This window comes from Telopea speciosissima, chromosome 5 (genome assembly GCF_018873765.1).
Source record: "Telopea speciosissima isolate NSW1024214 ecotype Mountain lineage chromosome 5, Tspe_v1, whole genome shotgun sequence".
NCBI lineage: Eukaryota > Viridiplantae > Streptophyta > Magnoliopsida > Proteales > Proteaceae > Telopea > Telopea speciosissima.
The window spans coordinates 65,173,412-65,193,022 of NC_057920.1; the positions used below are offsets into that span (position 1 = coordinate 65,173,412).

At 40.3% G+C, this 19,611-nt stretch overlaps 1 protein-coding gene across 3 annotated transcripts in view; it reads right to left on the minus strand.

Moving 5' to 3' along the window:
* Positions 1-19,611, minus strand: part of LOC122660856 (DEAD-box ATP-dependent RNA helicase FANCM) — a 63,037-nt gene that overhangs the window by 33,704 nt on the left and 9,722 nt on the right. For all 3 annotated transcript variants that reach the window (XM_043856108.1, XM_043856107.1, XM_043856109.1), the window contains 2 exons: positions 8,276-8,469; positions 7,780-7,910 (listed from right to left, as the gene is read on the minus strand). In XM_043856108.1, coding sequence (XP_043712043.1) covers positions 7,780-7,910; positions 8,276-8,469 — 325 coding nt within the window. The remainder of the gene's footprint in view (positions 1-7,779; positions 7,911-8,275; positions 8,470-19,611) is intronic.

Genomic DNA, 19,611 nt, shown 5'->3' on the forward strand with positions numbered 1-19,611 from the left:
TCTTTTTGGGATTTTATGGAGCAAAGTTATGGAAAACCGGTGCCCTCTTTGCAAGATAATGCTGAGCTTACAGCTCACCTTCTCAATTTCTGCTTTAATTTGCAATTATGGCTCTGTTTTGTGGCTTCCCTTGCGGTAAACTCACCTCATTTACTGATGACCTTGGAATACTTTCACAAAGTATAGTAGAGTTCAGATCGTCTACCTAATACATTCCAACACTCAGTTACGAAGGAGAAAAATAGGCCGATATAGAATAAGAGAATGGTTCCATGAAGGCATCCAAAGATTGCGTAAGGAGATTACTTTTACTTCTAAATCCTTGATTTGGAGTTAAGAGAGTTATATTACTTAGATCAAGTCATATTATATTCATCATCTAAATTTGAAAATGACTTGCGATGACACTGGAGGATACAGAGAATAAGGTTCTGTTGAGAGAGTTAGAATTAGAGAATAATGCTTAGATGGTCTAAGGTAGACCCTAAGCCATATATTTATAAGATGAGATTGAAACTACATGGACAGAATTATCCCTAACTTAGCCAACATGGCTGTACATGAAATAAAGAAAGGAAAAAGACCAGAATACCCCCACGGTATTCTGGTGTACATACTTCAACACTCCCCCTCAAGTTGGAGCAAATATGTCAATCATGCCCAACTTGACTAGATTAGGATGGATCAATTTCCCAGACAATCCCTTAGTGAAAATATCAGCAATTTGATCAGTAGACTTCACAAAGGGAACACAAATCAATCCTTCTTCCAACTTCTCCTTAATAAAATGTCTGTCCACTTCAACATGCTTGGTGCGATCATGTTGTACTGGATTATGTGCAATGCTGATTGCAGCTTTGTTGTCAAAGTACAACATCATAGGAAGATGAACAAGAACCCCAAGGTCTTGTAGCAAGCCTTTCAGCCAAAGTAACTCACAAATGCCCTATGTCATAGCACAAAACTCGGCTTCAACACTAGAACGAGCCACCACATTCTGCTTCTTACTACGCCAAGTGACAAGATTGCCCCCTACAAAAGAACAATACCCTGAGATAGACTTCCAATCTGCAGAACCAGCCCAGTCAGCATCGATTATGCCTCTCCCCGTAGGTGACCATGAGGAGACAGAAGAATGCCTTTTCCAAGAGCTGACTTCAAGTAGTGAAGAATCCGAAGAACAGCCTCCATATGAGAAGAATAGGGGTCATGCATAAACTGACTCACAGTACTCACGGCAACAACAATGTTTGGACGTGTGTGTGAGAGATAAATTAGCTTCCCCACTAGTCTTTGGTACCGGCCTTTATCAACAGGTTCACCCTCCTTTTCTTTGAGACGGAAAGTAGCCTCCATAGGAGTATCTGAAGGGTGACATCCTCACAAACCAGTTTCGACCAACAAGTTTAGGACATACTTCTTTTGGGCGAGAAAGATGCCTTTAGAAGACCTGGCAACCTCAATCCCTAGAAAGTACCGTAGTTTCTCTAAATCTTTAATCTCAAATTCCTGCCTAAGAAACTTCTTCAACCGGTTAATCTCATCACCATCGTTGCCAGTAACCACAATGTCATCCACATAGACTATAAGAACAGTGAATTTTTTACCAGCCCTCTTTATAAAGAGAGTGTGATCAGCATTACTCTGCTTATAGCCCACAGAAATCATGGCCTTGTGAAACCGACCAAACCTTGCTCTAGGTGACTGCTTCAGCCTATAAAGTGCTCGCTTCAATTTGCACACTTTACCTTGATTACTGTCACAAGAAAACCCTGGTGGAATATCCATGTACACCTCCTCACCAAGTTCTCCATTTAAGAAGGCATTCTTCACATCCAGCTGTTATAGATCCCATCCAAGATTGACTGCACAAGATAGCAAAACCCGAACTACATTCAACTTTACAACAGGAGCAAAGGTCTCTTGGTAGTCAATCCCATATGTCTGAGTGAAGCCTTTTGCAACCAGACGTGCCTTGTGTCGATCCACAGTCCCATCAACCTTTTGTTTGACCACAAACACCCATTTACATCCCACTGGTTTTTTCCCTGGAGGAAGATCAACAAGATCACAAGTATTATTTTTTTTCAAGGCTCTCATTCCTTCCAACATAGTTGCCCTCCACTTTCCAACTGCATAAGCTTCCTGCCATTTTTAGGAACAGAAACAGAAGAAAGAGAAGACACAAATGCACAAAAAGACGGAAAAAGAGAGCTATAAGAAACAAAGCGAGAAATGGGATGCAGGGTGCAAGTCCTAGTACCTTTGCGATGAGCAATAGGTAGTTCGGAAGGAGAAGTCTCACTAGTAGGAGGATCTGGATCCTGAGCTGGCAATTGGATAGGTATTAGTGCCACAGTGGATTGATGTTGCCCTCTTTTGGAGCATCTCTTTTGGTAGGTGATAACATCTGAGTTGTCAATTCTCTTCTAAAACTCACTGATGGTTCCCTGGACTGGAGTCAACTCCCCTTGACTAGGAACATGACCATCATTATTTTCTACAAGCTCCCCCTGTAAAGGAATCCCTGCAGAAGAAGGGGCAGCAGCCAAAGGAGATGGGGCAGCAGCCAAAATAGGCTCCAAAGGTGGCTGGGCAGCAGCCAAAGTAGGCTCCAAAAGAGGCTGGGCAGCAGTCAAAGTAGGCTCCAAAGTAGATGGGAGAGGAGGAACCTCAAGGGGAGGAAGCACAAACACATCTTCACTAGAACCAGAATTCTCCCCCTGAAGATGTGGGGATGGTTAATAGGAAAGACGTTCATGAAAAACGACATCTATACTGACCAGAGTACAACGGGAAGGGGGATGGTAACACTTATAACCTTTCTGGGTTAGAGAGTAAAAAAAAAAAACACACCGCAACCCACAAGGGTCAAGTTTGCCATGAAATTTCGTGTCTCTAGCATAGCACACACAACCAAACACTTTGGGAGGAACCACAAGGGTGGAATTCCCATGTAAAAGTTCGGCCGGACTGCGGGAGTCAAGAACACGAGAAGGCAACCGATTAATGAGATAGGTTGCAGTGAGGACAGCATCCCCCCAATATTGGGAGGGAACATGGCGCGAAAACATCAACGCCCTGGCCACTTCCAACAAGTATCGGTTCTTCCTTTCAGCCACACCATTTTGGGGTGGGGTATCGACACAACTAGTCTGGTGAATAATCCCATTATCAGCAAAATACTTTTGAAATTGGTTTTCCCTATACTCGGTGCCATTATCACTTCTCAAAACCTTGAGAGTAGCCTGGAACTGAGTTTGGATCATTTTATGGAAATGCTGAAAACAGGAAAAAACTTGACTCTTGGTGTGCATAAGATAAACCCATGTATGCCTAGAATGACAAGCAATAAAAGAAACAAACCAACAATGACCAGAAAGGTAAGTTTAACGACTAGGGCCCCAAACATCAGAATGCACCAATTGAAAAAGTGAAGAACTCCTTTTATTTGAAATCGAATAAGTAGAACGTGTCTGTTTGGCCAGAACACAAGCCTCATAAAAAAAATCGGTCTTATCACATGTTTTGACCAAAGTAGGAATAGAGATGTTAATATTCCTAATGGCGGGTGACCTAATCTAGAGTACCACTGGTAAATTTCAGAAGAGACTAAGGAATTATGATGTGGAGATGGTAATGAGGGTGGAGTGAGACGACCATCATCAAGCAAGTACAAGCCACCATGCACTTTACCTAATCCAATTGTCTTCCCAGAGGCCAGATCCTGAAACACACAATGGGAAGGAAAAAAAAGTCACATTACAGTTAAGATCACGAGTAAGACTACTAATGGAAAGAAGGTTAGTGGTAAAATTAAGAATATGCAAAACTGAAGACAATAACGGAGGAAGTGCAGTTGATGATTCCTTTTCCAGATATGGAGGAAAGGGAACCATCAGCTACTTTGACCTTGTCTTTCCCAGAAGTGGGAGAATACCGATGGAACAAGCTAGAGGAACCGGTCATGCAATCCGTAGCCCCAGAATCTATGATCCAAGGATGGGAAGCTACAGAAGCACAATGACCACCAAATGGAACACCTGACCGGGCAGAGTGTGAACCTGAAGGAGCAGAAGAGGTGGTAGGAGCTGATGTAGTAGAAGCAGCAGCAGCGGAAGACCTTAGCACTCGTAGGAAAGCCTGTAGATCATCCTGGGATAGACCAGTGTCAATAGCCAGGGCTGTAGTAACAGATTCAAAGTGATTTGCTTTATTTTGTCTTTTTCTTGGCAGCCCATTTAGCCTCAAAGTCAACTGGTTTCCCGTGAAGTTTCCAGCACTTCTCTTTGGTGTGGTAAGGCTTGTGACAATGTTCATAAGTAACAGCCCCTGTAGTAGAATCACCAAGAGAAACATGTCCGACAGGTGCAGGGGTAGCCTGGGCAGCAGACTGGAGGGCATATCTGTCAGTAACAGGAGGATGGAGCATAGCAGCCCGATAGTTCTCTTTAGAGGAGACCCAAGCATAGGATTGTTCGAGTGTGGGAAAAGGGGAATGACCCAACACTGGAACACGAATCTGGTCATACTCCATGTTCAAACCAGCCAAAAAATCATACACCCTAGTTTTGTCCAGATGCTTCTTATATGTAGTGATATCAGCAGCTGTACTGGGATGGTAATCAGAAAAGTGGTCTAGTTGCTGCCAGAGACTGCACAAAGTTGCATAGTATTTGGAGACAGATAACTCCCCCTGAGTAGTATTATTGGCCTTCTTTCGGAGTTCATACACCTGTGCATCATTACCGAGTTGTCCATATGTCTCCTTACAAGCAAACCAAATCTGATGGGCTGTATCAAGGAGAACGAAACCACTGGCAAGGTCTGATTGCATTGAGCCAATCAAATAGGACATAAGTATACCATTGTTGGAGATCCATCTGGTCAAAAGAGTGTCAGGGGCAATCGGCATGGTAATAGTACCATCAATACGGCCAGTAAGCCCACAGCCAGCAATAGCAAAGTATGCCGAACGAGACCAGATCAAATAATTGCTCCCATCCAGTTTGATAGGATTAGGGAGGAGATCATGGTTGTCATTCCTACGAAGCAGAGAAGGGCTGTGGTGATAAGAAACCCAAGAAATCCTTCAAATTAAGGGCTGAAAATCGGAGGAGAATCCCCTTTCAATGTGAGAATATGTGTCTCCAAAAATCAGCAGCAGCAGACAAGTGTAGCCCCTAGATCGATATTTTCAGGGTTTTGAAAAAAAAAACCATGTTCCGCTGAAATCGATGTAGGGAAGAATGGGTCCAAAAACTGAACTGTTGAAGCTCAAATTGCAGTCGAGTGCCTTTATAAGTGAAGAACCAGCCCTCAAAAAATCAGAACCAATAGAAGGCACAAACTCCTAGATCGACAATTGTCAGGGTTTTGAAAAAAAACCCTGTTTTTGTGAGAAATCGATCTTAGGAGGTCTTGAATGCAAGGGCAGACAGGAACAGAATCTGAGGAGAGAGCCTGCTGCAGTTCTTGGTCTTCAAAGAGGAGGATTGGTCCCTTGTAGTAGAGATGGAAGCAATCCAAAAAAAAACTGAAGTTCCTAATATCGTAGACAGGTAGTTGTTGTCCCTATCGATCAAAAAATTGCAGCATGGAAAGAGGTAATTGAGGGCAGCATCTGGATCTGTAGATCACCTCATCAGTGCTGCCCTAGTGGGAGAATGGAAGCAAGGGGATCAAGCTAGAGGAAGAAGAAGAAGAAGAGAAGAAAGAAAATCGAAGGGGAAAAAAAATCGAGAAGGGGAAGGTCCCTAATCCATAACCTGCTCTGATGCCATATTGAGAGAGTTAGAATTAGAGAATAATGCTTAGATGGTCTAAGGTAGACCCTAAGCCATATATTTATAATATGAGATTGAAACTACATGGACAGAATTGTCCCTAACTTAGCCGACATGGCTGTACATGAAATAAAGAAAGGAAAAAGACCAGAATACACCCCCACGGTATTCTGGTGTACATACTTCAACAGTAAGACACAATTTCAGACATGTAGGATTAGAACTCGGTTGGCCCTTTTCCTTTGCTTCCTCTCAAAGAGAGACTACAACTCGGACAGGGAGTTCATTTAATGACGCTCCTGAACCAATTAACTTGCAGTGAGTGAAGTTTTAATCTATGTTAAAAGATTAAAAATGGGAAAAAGGAAAAAAGAAGAAGAAGATCTGAACCCATATTGATTGGCCAAATCAATCGTTAATCAGCTCAGATCGATCTAGTTCATGGTCCCCATAATGTTGGCAATCTCCAAATTAACCCATGGTTTTAGTAGTAACAAACGGAAGACACGATAGATTCAAGAATCCGGCGGTAGGGCCATGCCTGGCTCTGATACCAAGTTGATACGTGCACAGGAAGGAGATGAGATAAAATAGAAAAAGAAAATAGGGATGAAATAAAGAAGAGATAAGGAGATAAAATAGGAGTAATTGGCTTTCCAGACGAAGCCATAGTGCCTGGCTTGAACCATGCCATAAATCCTATGGCCACAATACTAAAGTTGGGAAAAAATTGGGCCCGTCCTCTTTCTAGAGGGAGAGGAATCACTGATGAAGAATATAAAAAAAAAAGAAGGAGAAATGGGATCCAAAGGGAGATGAGGGTCGAGTTCTCTAGTATAACATGCTCAACAATAAAAAGAGGATGAAGGCCAACATAGGTGATTCAATGAAGGAGATAAGGCTAACACAGGTATTGAGGGTTTTGACGTTTTTCAGTTGTCTCTGGTGAAAGGTATCATCATATTTTCTAGTTGAGAAGGGTGTGGTTTCTCTCTTCTTTAAGGATCAGGATCTGGATGCTTTTTTTTTTTTGCCTTTGTTCTTTCTTTGCGTTTCAGAGTTGTGTCTCTGCCTTTTCTAGAATATCATAGTGTTAAAAGAATTTTTTGATGTACATGGTCTAAACTTATTATGTAAACTGTAGAATGCAACAAAGGCAAAAACCTTCAGGATTATTCCATAATGTGGGTGGACAATCCCCTATTCATGCTATGAGAGTATTATACAAACTCAAGGAGTGTGTCTGAGCTGACAAAGAGTTCAAATGCCCAATCCTAATTCTGTGACTCTTAAGTATGCAATACATGTGAGAACTCTGCTCTTGGCTTGCAGATTAATTGCCTCTCTAAAATTCTCAATGACAATCTTAACTTAGGGCCATGTGTATTAGCTTCAGCCATGAGTGAGGGAGTTCGAAATTAAGCAGGGAATGCAAGGTGGTCAGCAGGATAAGCCTCACCAACTGCTCATACCAATGGCAATGCAATGTTATTTACCTCAATAGGGCAGCAATCAATCCAGCATTTCTTATTTTGGCCACAAGTGAAGAACTTCCCCTTTCATCGTCTGCACCCCTGTATGAAGCTATCCCTTCATCCCCTCAAACCCATGTGAAACTAGTTTAAAGTATAGGATAGCAAGGCTACCATCCAAGCAAAAATTTGTAGGCATGCAACATTAGGCACTGACAATAAAACCAGGTTTTGGCTAGTTAAATAGTATCCTTATGCATCGTAACAATATGATATCATATCAGCTTCCCAATACAGGCCCTGCAGTGCATAGTAATGGGACCCAGTATGTAAAACCCACCATCTAAGTCTGTTTCGCATTTTTTCTCCTACAGGTTTAAAAAGGGTAGAAACATGTCCTCGTAAATCACAATTAACTATGAAATGCATGCAGGAAAAAATATAAAGAAAAGGGAGTGATTATATGTCATACAGATTAAATGAGAACTCTGAAAATAACAAAACAAGAACAATATTCATACTGAAATGATCGGTCAATATTTCCATCATTTTTGACAATTTGGGATTTGGTGCACCATGAGACAAACTTCGCTCCATTTGGAGTTTTGCCTTCCATATGACTTCATTCCTACTTAGAAGTCTCGAAGAAGCCCTGGAATTTAAAAGGAATAAAAAAATAGTTATTACTAGTTACATGATTTCAAAGACCGGTATCAGATCATCCAGATCACGTGATCTAGACATTGGTAGGAAAATCCAATCTGGGAAGGGAGTGGATTGCCGATCTATGTTATCTTAATAATTTCTTTTCCATCTGGATCGTCTGGATCACCAATCCAGATTGGTATTCCCCAGGAACAAACCAGAATATGATACCAATCTTTAAACCTTAAACCCCAATTGGAAAAAAAAAAAAGAATTAAGTTTTTCACATCCATGGACATTAACCTGAGGTAGAAGAATGAGAAAGGTCATTTCTCAGTGTATAATGTTTTAAATCGAGGCACAAGCACATACCCATGTTTCAACTTTTCTTCAAGCATCTCATATGCTGGCCTTATTCCATGGCTTGAAAGTAATTTTCTTATATGGTAAAGAGTAATAAGAACTCCAAAATATCCTTCTACTTCACCATATTTCGTGTGAGGAACAGCTGTTGGAGGTGCTTGACGGAACTTGTCCCTCGAATTAAGTAACTCGCAGGGACTCAACTGTCAATAATTAAGGATGAGTTTCAATAAAATGTAAAATACCTGAAGTTCACGAGAGAATACCAGATAAAACATGGAATAGCAGTCTCATCTGAAGATAGGAACCACAAAAGTATCTATGCAGTAAATGATGAGAAAGGAAGGGAACCAAGCTGGCTTGAAGTTCTCATCAAATTTTCACCAAACCAATCAAAGTATTGCTTCACCATATAGTTAAAATACAGAGTCTAGTTATAATGTAATTGTTGATGGCCTCATTGTTTAAACAAGCTCTCCTTCCACACATTTTTCCTCTCTGTAATTTGTTCTACCTCTTCTCCTTACAGAAACCCCAGATAAGAATGTACATTTAACAATTCAAAACCAGGGCATGCATTGATCCTAGGGTAGCTCCATAACACTCTTGAGCATCTAAGGGGCTCAAAAAGTCACCAGTAACATATAAGCATACTGCTAAAATTACAATTCTGCAATCTGCTATGTAAGACTACCATCTGGCAGCTAATGATTTTAAGGCATTTCAAATCAATAGTCATGAAAAATGGCTTTGCCATTTAGTTGTTAAAAAATACAAGAAAAGAGCACCATCAGAATTCAGTAGTAAGTATCATGAATTGTGGTTGAGTTTTCATTATTCAATCAATTAGATTTAGGATCATTTATCAAGACTGGCTGATAGGGTTAAGACTTTCGGTGATTCAATGACATACTGATATAACAGTGAGCAGATTTATGTATGTTCACGCTCAAAGAGTTCGTTGGCTAGAATTTTATATGCGGCCAATCTGAACCATATACTGATGCTGAGCATGCTTCTTCTCTCTGCTGTTTGATATTTAATGTGTTGGGGAGATTAGGTCACTGTTAAGTGTTAAGAGTGTTGTTAGTGTGATAGTGCTACCACGGGGTATTTTGGGTATATAATTCTGGGTTTAATAGTCTATTATGTAGGGATGTAAACGGATCGAACTCGGTCGGATAGTGGCATTATCATATTCGTATCCGATTATATTCGGATTGATTCGGATAATATCCTATCGGTTTTCGGACGAATTCGGATAATTTTTAGATAGTGATTTTTTGAATACGGGTTCTCCTAAATGAATATGAATACAGATCGAATATGATTTTTCGACTATCTGTTGATATATTTACCGTTTTTATGATGAGGGTTAGGGTTGAGACTTGAGAGTTCAGTAACTACCATTTCTTCTACTCTTCTTAGTCTTTTATTCTCTTACGTTTTTTACTATTGATTTTTTAATAGATATGTAATTCCATGTATCACATTGCATAAAATAATATATATAAACCAATAGCAAATTTAGAAAAAGAATCACATTATCTTAACTTATAAATTTATAAAAATAAGATAACAAAATCCAATAAGATAACTTAAAAGGATAGACAAACATAGAGTTATATTTCAGATATTTTATTAATGTCAGACTGCTAAACGAATTGGATAATAATCGGTCGGATAGGGGGATTATCATATTCGTATCCGATTAGTTTCGGACGGATTCGGATACTCCTAAACGGATACGAATGCGGATCGAATACGGATTTACGAATATCCATTTACATCCCTACTATTATGTAGTGTTTAGGTAGTCTGGGGTATGCTTGTAATTTCCTGATCTCACTACATTATATAATGCATCATAGTGGTCACGGTTTGGTATATTGACCAAACTAGGTCTATTTTCTTCTCAAGACTTGCAGCTCTCTCTCTCTCTCTATCTCTTCTTCTTCTTCTTCTTAACACTGGCTTCTTGTATTTAATATTGCTTCATGATATCAGAGTGGGTTTAATCAGTGTCGGCCATTTTTTCTTTCTTTGCTCAGAGATACTCTATTTAGGGTTTTCTCTTGTGGTGTGCAGCCACCTATATAGGCTGCAAGTTTCTATTATGAAGACCTAGTTTATATCAATGAAAAAGTAGGGTTTATTTCGTACATATGCTATCTACATGAAGGAGAGTTCCTGCTACAAAGATCTCAGGGAGTTATTTATATGCAAGGAGCGATCTGCATCACATTCCTTTTTTATCCACTGGCCTAACCCCGTTTTATGGGTTCTTTTGACAGATTTGAGACCTGTTAATACTCCTGATCAAGTCATCAACTTTATCTGAGGTTTTTTGGGCATCACTGGCTCTACTGGTATTCTTTATTGATCCCATCTTGAAGCTGATCTAAGTCCCAATTTACTGAAGTTTTCTGCAGGAACAGTCCTTGGCGATACCCTGTTTATGGGGTGCTTTTGGCAGAATCAATTTCTGCTCCCATTTTGAATCTGTCCATCAGATTCCATTAGTTTTCTAGGGCATTGTTGGCCCTCCTTGGAAGGTCCTTCGACCTTAGACAATCAGACCTCTGGATTTGCTGCAATCATTAATCACCCAAATTCTGGCTTTTCAAGTTCAGAATTCAATCTATTTATTGCTGGTTGTTGGCTCTTCATGATTTATATCCCTTATTACTTTGCTATATATCTCAGGACCTTGGAGACCAATCAACAATTGAGTTATATTGTTTTTTGGTGGACTGGTGTTTGCCGGCCAGAGGTGACCTTACCTGGCTTTATCGATTTCTATATTGGCTGTCTTATCTATCTTCTTGAATCAGATTCTTATTGGTGAAGTTGCCGTCATGCATGAAGGCTGATCCCAAACCTACAGTGGGTACTGTTAACATCCAGATTCCTTTTATCAAACTCAATGGAGTGTCTAATTACCTATTATGGGCCCAAGCAATAAGGTCTATATCAATGCTAAAGGCAAGACGGAGAATCTCAAATCAGATCTGCGTTCTTCTGACTCCAAAGACTATGAGGAGTGGATGCGTGAGAATGACACTCTTCTTATATGGTTGTGGACAACATGGAACTAGACAGTGCAGCAAATGTTATGTTCTACACTACTGCCAAGGGAGTTTGGGATGACTTGAAGGAAAGCTTCTCCCAGGAAAAAAACATGACACATATTTATAATCTGTATGACAAAATCTTTAACTTTAAGCAAGGGGACAAAATTTTTGAATTAGTACTACAGTGTTTTTAAGGGAATGTGGGAGGAGCTCAATATTCATCAACCTCTCACTACTGATTTGAAACAGTTGAAGATTCAGCGGTCAGAATTTCAGGTTGCAAAATTCATGGCCAGGTTAAATTCTGATTTTCAGTCAGTTAAGAGCCAGTTACTTGCTGGGGAAAAGGTGTCTTCTCTCAATGAAGCCTTCTCTCATCTTCAATGGATTGTTTCTCCTTCTAGAGCTGACATCTCATCCTGAGGAAGGTTTAGCCTTTGTTGCTGGTCGTGACTGTGGTTCTACTTTTCTTGGGAGAGGTTGTGGCTCAGGGGAACATTGTGGTCGTGGGGCAGGTGGTCATGGTGGACAATAGACAGATAGGCCTTTCAGACAGTGTATTTTCTGTGGCAAGCCTAATTATACGGTTGAGACATGTTGAGGTAAACATAGTAAAGCAGAATGGGCTCAGCAATCAGTTAATACTGCAGTGTCATATACTCATGATAATACCAAAAATGTGTCTCTTGGCTACACCAAACTTGCCACTTCACCTAGAGCTTCTCCATCAGGATATGTGTCTCGGGACGACTATAATCAGATACTTAAACATCTCCATAATCTTGAGTCATCCTCTACTACTTCCCCATCCACAGCTACTCTTGCATACACAGGTATATCAGCCCTTCTTACTAGTTACTACCACATCTTCTACCCCTTGGATAATTGGTTCTGGTACTTTTACTCATATGACTTGTAAGTTAGATTTGCTTTCTTCTTTATATCAAATTCACAATCCTTCACCTTTCATTCTTGCTAATGGGTTGTCTACCCAAGTGACTAGTCATGGCACTGTTTCACCCAGAGTTCTAAATTTCGTCTCGTCTCGCAATTTTGGGCTGGTCGAAATTTTTGAAATTTCCGAAATATTCCGAAATTCCGGTGAAATATGGTATTTTTCTGTCATATTTTGGCACTCCATCTCAGTGGGTTTTTGGCCATATTAAGGCCTGATACTTCATGTACACCCTTATTTAAGCTAAATAAACACATTTAAACCTTCATATTGCAAAAAAATGAACTCAAAGTGGTGTTTTGGGTTTGCACCCTTGACTGATAGTATGCGGTCGGACACTGATGTCTAAATAGTTAAATACACATTGTTTAAGTAATATACCGAAATTTCACGAAATATACTAAAATATGAACATTTTTCATTTTGGAAGCCCATCTCGTCTCGGTAGTGTCGAGATTTCCGAAATATGCCAATATATCGGCGATATATCACAAATTTTTTAACCATGGTTTCACCTACCCCCACCATGACTCTATATTTTGTTCATGTACCACAATTACCTTTAAGTCTTTTATTGTTAAGTTACAAAATCTCTAAATTGTTTTGTGACTTTCTATCCTTCTTATTGTATTTTTCAGGTTCTTTAGACAAGGAAGACGATTAGTGGAGGGCTTAAGCAAGATGGGTTGTATTATCTTGATGGTGTTGCGTCCTCTTCTGCTGCTACTACTACTTACAGTGGTGTTTCTCCTATTTAGTGGTACTTTCAGTTGAGACATCTATCTTTGTCAAAACTCTAGCATGATTCCAAGTTGCAAGTCTATGTATCACCTCAAATGTGAAGCATGATCATCGGTCCTCTTTACCTATGCGTAGTGTGTCTAGAAGCCTCTCTTTATTTTTTCTAATACATTCAGATATTTGGGGTCCATGTCGTGTCAAACATAGGTCAGGTTTTCTTGTTTTGTCACTTTTGTGGACGATCATTCTCGTCTGACTTGATTGTATTTCATGTTCCCAATCTTTGTGCCAACTTGCTCTCCATTCACCATCTTACTACTGACCTTAATTGTTCTATTCACTCTTTTCTTCTCATGGTGTTTTTTGCATAGTTCGAAAACTCGTCTTCACCAGGTCAAGATTCTCGAGATCTCAACAAGACAGTGCTTCTTTTTTTTTTTTTTTTTTTGTTTCGGTGGGCAAATGGCCATAGTTCGCTCCGAAACTTTAAGGGAAGCTTGTTTTAGGCTTAATAAACATATTTAAATCTTCAAAATGAAAAAAACAAACAAAAAAATCCCAATTTTGGATTTGCACCCTTGGTTGACAGTAAAGGCCAAACCCCTAATGTAATATTGCCTATTCTACACATTGTTTGAATAATATGAGACATAATTAGCAAGTAAAACAAGTAAATTATGCGATAATGGTTGAAGACACATAATATTGAGTAATTATTTAAGAAATAGTTAAAGACTTAAGTTTCTCTACAAACTCCTCCACATGAAGTGTTCACAATGCATATAACATAGACACCCAACAATGAACAATACATTAGTCATAGACACCCTACTTCACTAGTCTTCCATGTCCCAACTCCCAACAATACAATCGACCTCTTCGTAGTGATGTGGCAACCTCCACTAGTGTATCCCAATTGTATTGAGTGATGATGTGGCCAACAAGTCAAGAAACAAGGTTTTCCCTCTTCTCTAGAAAAAAAAACCCCTTCTTTGTCAAGTTACTTCAAAATTTCAAAGTGTGTTCTGGAGTTGGTGCTTTTTTTTAATGTGGAATGTAGTAGTTTACCGAAATTTCGGTGAGACGGTACAAAGTACCGAAATTTCGGTCGAGATATTCAAGTTAGTACATATTTTGTATCTCGTATGTAAACTCGTCTCGAGTAGCTCGAGATTCTCGAGTTTTCCGAGATCTTGGCGAGATCTCAGCGAGTTTCAGAACTAGGGTTTTTCAGGACCTAGCGATGGGGACAACAATTGGATATGGTAGAGTGCAGGTTCGTCTTTACTGCTTGGAACCAGGTCTTACTGCTGCTCCCTCCCCGGTTTCAGCTCATATTACCCGTGAAGACAGTGCTTTCCACCTGCTCCATCACTGGCATCGTCATCTCGGTAACCCTTCCTTTTATATATTACATCATTTGTCTCCTTCTTTAGACAAACAATGTAACTTGGATTACTTTAACTGTGATATCTGTGAACTTGCTAAGCACACTCGGTCTCCATATTTTTCTAGTGATAATAAAAGTTTGATTCTTTTCTCTATTATTCACTCTAACTTATGGGGTCCTTCTCAGATAGTTGTTTGGGGTGGGTTTCGATGGTTTATCAGTTTTATTGATAATTGTATTCGGTTAATCTAGGTCTATCTTCTTCAGTCCAAATCCGAAGCCTTCTCCTATTTCCAATCATTTCACAGAATTATCCAAACTCAGTTCAATGCCCAAGTTATAATTCTCCACAGTGACAATGGGACGGAATACATTGATGGTTCTTTTCTTCAGTATTTTGATACACATGGTGTTCTCTCCCAAACCTTTTGTGTTCGCACACCTGAGCAAAATGGTATCCCAGAACAAAAGAACCGCCATCTTCTAGAGTTCACTAGCTCTTTAATGTTTACCACTCAGGTTCCTAAGTATTTTTGGGGTGATGTTGTGCTTACAGCTGACTATTTGATCAATAGGGTTCCTTTTGTTGCCCTTGATTTCCAAACACCAGTTAGCCAGCTTCCTGATCCTACCATTGCTTCTCATCTTCCTCCTCGTATTTTTGGGTGTGTCTGCTTTGCCCATAACTCTTTCCCTTCTCAGTCAAAACTTGACCCAAGGGCTTTCAAGTGCATCTTCCTTAGGTATTCTGCTTCTTAGAAAGGTTATAAGTGTAATCATCCTCCCTCCAAAAAATTGTTGGTACCATGGACGTGACTTTTCATGAGGATGAACCTTATTACCAGTCTTCTCTTCAGGGGGAGACTCTAGAAGAAGAGAATCCTTTGTCTCCTTTGTCATTGATATTGTTCATCTTTAGGGGGAGCAAGATCTTCAGGGGGGCACGCTGATAAGATTAATGCTAAATAAAAGGATTTCATCCCCTACTCCAGACATAAGAGAAAGACTATCCCAAACATACCGTGTTCATCTACGCCTCCCGAGCAAGTTCTACCAATCCCAACAACTGGTAATGAATCACCTCCTAATCTTGATGATTGCCCAATTGCTCTTAGAAAAGGAGTAAGGGCTTGCACCAAACACCCTATTTCCAACTTTGTATCTTTTGAGGCATTATCCCCTTCCTATCGTGCCTTTGTTTCTTCTCTAACTTCTATGTCTGTTCAACAGGGTTGGAAGGAAGCCATCACAGACCCAACATGGAAGAATGCCATGGTAAAGGAAATTCAAGCCTTGAAGAAAAATGACACTTGGGAACTCGTGCCTTGTCCTAATGGAAAGAAGGCAGTTGGATGCAAGTGGGTATCCACAATAAAGCAAAATGCAGATGGAACCATTGCTCGTTATAAGGCCAAACTAGTTGCCAAAGGATTCACTCAAACCTATGGCATTGATTACCAAAAGACTTTTGCCCCAGTAGCAAAAATGAACTCTGTTCGAGCCTTGTTGTCCTGTGTTGCAAACATGGGATGGGACCTTCAACAGTTGGATGTGAAAAATACCTTCCTCAACGGTGATCCAGAAGAAGTCTATATGGACATTCCTCCAGGATTTGAATCATCAACTACAATCGGGAAAGTGTGTAAACTCTGAAAATCACTCTATGGTTCAAAACAGTCTCCATGTGCCTGGTTTGGCAGATTTCAGAAGGCTATGCTGAAGTTTGGTTTCAAACAAAGTAATGCAGATTATACCCTATTTGTCAAGCACAGAATTGGCAAAGTGTCAGGGACTTGACCGATATGCCAAAAGCTCCGAAGCTTATGGAACGCGTTAAATCAAGCCCTTTAACCTATCCATGCTAGGCTGGCCCAATCTAGCCCCCATACACTAGAGTGGGCCCCATTAGGCACATAACAGACCACCACACTTTCGCAACCGACGTCCTCGGCGGTTATCACTTTAGGCAACTTTCACTCTGGCAATAGATAGCCATTTCCAGGGTTTTTTGCCTGGCGGCAGGTAGCCCTTTTAATGTAGCCTAGGTGAAATAAATCTCACTTAGGACCAGGTTCTGTTTTAGGGTTGGCCGAATGGGCAGTTTAGGGTAACTAGGGCAAAATTAGGGTTAGGAATGGGAGATTGAGTTAGGGTTTTATTGGGTAATGGTCTGCAGAATTTTAGGAGTCTATTAGAATAGGTTTTAATGAGGTTTGAATAAGAAATAGAAATTCAGAAATATTAGGGTTAGGGTTTTGGGTTTTCAGATTTAGGATCTAAGCTGAAACTAGGGTTTAAGAGCAGATTTAGGGGCTGGGCTTTAGGTCGAGTTTTCCTAGCAGGGAGGGGGTGGTTCGGCTGGACTTTGGTGGGGGTTTTGATGGCTGGTTAGGTCTAGGCAGATTTTAGGGTTTCTGGGTTTTTATGTTGAGGGAAGTATTTAGGGTTTGTAGTGGATAGGTGAGGCTGCAACTGAGATCGAGTGGGAGGGTTACTGTGATGGACCTGTGGTTAGGTTTTGAGTGTAATCTGATGAGGGAATAGGGCTGTGATGAATGTAGATGAAGCTAGGGTTTGGGGAAGTCGATTAGGTTAGATGGAAGTAAGAAGAAGAGATGATAAAGTTGCAGGAAATTGTAACTCTTACTGGAATTGCAGAATTTCAGCAGCAGCAACCTTGAAGAACTTGAAGGAAGAAGAAGACGAACCTCCCGATCTGCAAGATGCAAGGAGTCGCCGGATTAATCCAGCCCTAGCCCTTGATATTACTCACAAGGGGTCTTGATATGACACACAAGACAGAGAAGCAGCAGCAGTCATGGCGGCAGCAAGAAGAAGAAACAAAATTTCAAACATAATAGGTGGGGGAGCCTCCCACGAAATATCTATTTATAATAAAAGGGGGGGGGCCAAAAGGCCTTACAAATAATCAATATAAAAGCAAATCCTAGTCAGATTAGGAGTGGGAATTCCTAATCTGAATCCTAATCACAAACATAAAACATAATAGACTTATACTCTAAATAGGAGTATAAGCTTAAACAAATAAAATAAAAAAAACACCTATCCCTCTAAAATCGTGGAGGGAGAACTTAAGAAAATAAATAAAAAAAAGACTGTTTTAACCCTATCATAAGAAAAGTAAAAAGCCTCCAACGAAAATCAAAGAACAACCAATTAAATCATGGTTTCGGCTTCTGCATCACCTTTCTTGACGGCTTTCACTCTATTCCAGGTAGCCCTCTCCTAGGTAGCCCTTTCCGTGATTCGAACTTGTGACGTGGTGCCCAGCTCTAATACCAAATGTTTGGTACTTAACCGATACGCCAAAAGCTCCGAAGCTGATAGAACACGTCAAATCAAGCCCTTTAACCTATCCCAAACTAGGCCGGCCCAATCTAGCACCCATACACTAGGGTGGGCCCCATTAGGTACATAACACAAAGTCACTGCTCTTATTGTTTATGTAGATGATATAGTAATCACTGGAGATGATAAAGAAGAAATCTCCCTTCTAAAGACTTGACTGGCAACTGAGTTCGAAACTAAGGACCTAGGGCACCTCAAGTATTTCTTGGTAATTGAAATGGCTAGATCCAGCAGAGGAATCTTCATTTCCCAAAGGAAGTATGTTCTAGACCTTCTTGAAGAGACTGGGGATGCTCGGTTACAAGCCTGCAAACTCTCCCATTGAAGTTAACCACTAACTTAGCAGCACTGGTGGTCACTCTGTAGGAAAGGAGCGATATCAACGTCTCTTTCGCAAACTTATATACTTGTCTCACAGCAGGCCAGATATTGCCTATGCCATAGGAGTCAATCATTTTCTTCATGATCCGAAGACTGTACATGTTCAGGCAGTTTACAGAATTATTCGATATTTAAAATCAGCTCCTGAGAAGGGTATTCTATTCTCAAATAATGGGAATCTGAAGTTAGAATCCTTTACTGATGCTGATTGGGTGGCTCCATTGATGACCGAAGATCTACTTCAGGCTATTACACATTCCTTGGAGGGAATTTGGTAACTTGGAGAAGCAAGAAGCAATCTATGGTTTCCAGGTCCAGTGTTGATAATGTAGTTCTAAATAGGGTAAAGCCCTACTAGAAGCCAATTAAACCGGGACCAAAAACAAGTAACTAAGGGGCTGTTGGTTCTGCAGTTTCAGTAAGACAGAATTGCAGTTTTAGGTCAAATCTAGGGCTTAGGTTAGGATAATGGAAGGGGGACTTAGGGGGTATGGCTAGGCAGGTTTATAGGACTCTAATGATGTAGGTATTAAAGAGTTTTAACTGTTTTGAAAATTCTGTAAAACTGGGCAGTAAGTCAGGATCGACTATGGGTTTTGGGGAAATTAATGAAGGATGAGCAACAAGATCTAGAGTTTAATGGAATTAGGGTTTAATGGAATTCAAGCAAAAATAAAAGGGGATCGATTGGGGGGAAGGAAAAGGAATGAAAACAGAATTTAAAAATTCAAACTTACAGCAGGAATCCACCGGCAGCAACTTGAACAAAGAAGGATGGAACCACCTTCAGTGAGAGATCCTCCCAGCCGTCACGGTGTAAGGAGTCAACCGAAATCCACCGATCCCTTTCCACCTTGAGATCCACAAGGATGCTCACTCACAAGGAGCAACAGCAGCAACAATGGCAGCAAGCATAAAGCTGAGTTTTTATTAATCAAAATTCGTATTCAAGGCTTTGCCCCCTTACAACCTTATATAAAAGAATCAAAAATAGACTCCTACTCTAAAAAAGAAAGGCCTAACCCAATCCTTAACCTATTAGGTAACTTAAACTGACTAGGAAACTAAAATACTAAAAGAAATAGACTCAAAACATGGCTGGACTTAGAGTCCTAATGCAGCCCAACTTACATCACATGACCACTTAACCAAGTCACATGATCACTTAAATTGAACCAATTGGATGCAACCAATATGAACCGGTTTAATTAAAAAACATAAAAATAAACTAAGTATTGGACTAATCCCGTATGCAACCTATATACCCCTAGTTTAGGCTCATTAAAGTGGCCTATTACATAGAAAACCCTTGGGATCAAAGGCCCAACATATATATATCCCAACCCTAGACTTATTTCTAAAGAAATAAGCCCATTTCGGTGATGAATCTGCATCAGTTGAGGCAGAATACAGGGCTATGGTACAAGGGATTTGT